Source organism: Etheostoma spectabile, unplaced genomic scaffold (genome assembly GCF_008692095.1).
Source record: "Etheostoma spectabile isolate EspeVRDwgs_2016 unplaced genomic scaffold, UIUC_Espe_1.0 scaffold48, whole genome shotgun sequence".
Classification (NCBI taxonomy): domain Eukaryota; kingdom Metazoa; phylum Chordata; class Actinopteri; order Perciformes; family Percidae; genus Etheostoma; species Etheostoma spectabile.
The window spans coordinates 647,324-649,148 of NW_022605618.1; the positions used below are offsets into that span (position 1 = coordinate 647,324).

General features: G+C 37.3%; 1 protein-coding gene across 1 annotated transcript in view; it reads right to left on the reverse strand.

The window, feature by feature from the left end:
* selenos (selenoprotein S) overlaps positions 1-1,825 on the reverse strand; it is a 9,712-nt gene that overhangs the window by 1,783 nt on the left and 6,104 nt on the right. Inside the window, exons 3-4 of the mRNA XM_032511845.1 lie at positions 1,497-1,603; positions 1,315-1,404 (exon numbers count right to left, since the gene is read on the reverse strand). Coding sequence (XP_032367736.1) covers positions 1,315-1,404; positions 1,497-1,603 — 197 coding nt within the window. The remainder of the gene's footprint in view (positions 1-1,314; positions 1,405-1,496; positions 1,604-1,825) is intronic.

Here is a 1,825-nt window from a genome sequence, read left to right on the forward strand (position 1 = left end):
AAGTAAGACATCTGCTGAAAAAGTTATTGTATTCATTAGCATTAGCTGTTTAGTTCAAAAACATACAAAACACCAAAATACAAAGACATGGCAAACCAGGCACAAGCTTTTAATTTCAAAAGTCAAAGCTCGGGGACGGCACCAGCCGGGGAGGCATAAGACGGGAGCATAGACTGTATATTATTGATATATCATATCATTAATAATAGTAGTAGTAATAATAATAATAATAATAATAATAATAATAATAATTATTATTATTATTATTATTATTATTTAAAATACAGTCTATGGACGGGAGTCATGAGACGGGAGGTCTCCAGGCTGCAGCCATACCCGACTCTAATAAAAAGGCAGAACGCTCTCTCCTATGGGGTCAAAGATCAGCTGTTCCACTTAGTGCTCCCTCTAGAGGCCTGGAGAACCTCCGTTGTGTAACCTGGATGCAGTGTTTTTGTTGTTGTTGTTGCATCAGCTTTTCTTTTTGCATCCCATCTTTTTTCAATGTTTGTGTTGGTTGTCTTTTTGCATCGTTTCTATATTTGCAGCACGTTTACGTATTTGATTGTGTTGTGTGTATTTGCAGCGCATTTGCTGAATGCTGCGCGTACGTTGTCAAATTAATGAAGATGTTTTCTTAATTTGCTTGTGTTTTGTCTATTTGACGTGTTTGTGTTTTCTGATGTCTTAAGTGCAGGGTGTTTACCCCTGTCGACAACCGTACTGCTGACACCAAACGGCAGACACCAAAATGGTATTGTGCCAGCAGATCAGTTTGAAGTACTTCATGGAGTAAAGGGACAAGACAGCTCAGCCACAGTGTGCACCTCCAACTTCTCAGCAAGCTTACCAACTGCTGCTGCTGTGTGACAAACTACTAAAGCTCATGATTGTAATTCTTATTAGTGGACTTCTTAAAAACAATGTGAGTTTGTTTGGCAGCACTTTAAACAGATAAACCAGCTGCTCTTCTGACAAAAAAGCTGCTCAATAATGAAACAAAAAGTTCTGTCTTTGCACATTTGATCTCTCTAATGAGGGATAAATAAAGACTTTCACAGACGTGAGTTCATTTTCTTTAGTCAGTCTTACGTCATGAGTATAATGGTCTCTGTATCATGACAAACTGAAATGTGAGATAATGGTATCATTACATCCCTGGCAGTAAAAGATAGGTAAAGAAAAAATGTAATTATTTTGAGTTAACTTCTAGAAAATGATTTGGAATAAATCATGTTCAATTTGGTTTGAAATGTTAAATCACATTTTAAAATGTGTCCACAGTAGACTAAAGGACCTGTAGAATAAACTCACCTGAGAAGATTGTGCAGTTCCTTTGTAACTCTTTCCCTGTTGTATACACTCCCATACCTCTATTTTCTGCTTCCTCTTCTCTTCCTCTTGCTGTTAAAAAAATACAACACATATTCAGTTCAAGTCTGACATTATGGGCAGGCCATCATCTTTCTTTTAAACGTGTAATTGCACTATTGCACCTGTTTCTGTTTCTCTCTGAAAGTGCTAGCTTTGGCATCAAGCTCCTCTTGCATCTTTCTCCGAGCTGCTTCCATGGCTTCTTGTCTCCTTGCCACTAACGCGGCATCTTTTTGAAGAAGAAGAAAAAAAGAGATCACTGATGCACTCAACTGTGTTGCAGTGGTAAATCTGACTCCAGCTAAAGTTTATTTAATTTATACATCCTTGACATGTGTATGTTATAGTCCTAATAGTAAGTAAGTACAGGTTTATTTTGCAATCTCTTAGACCTACATGGTGTAAGGCCATATTTAAATAAACACACAGTAGCAGAATTTATGCAGTGTCT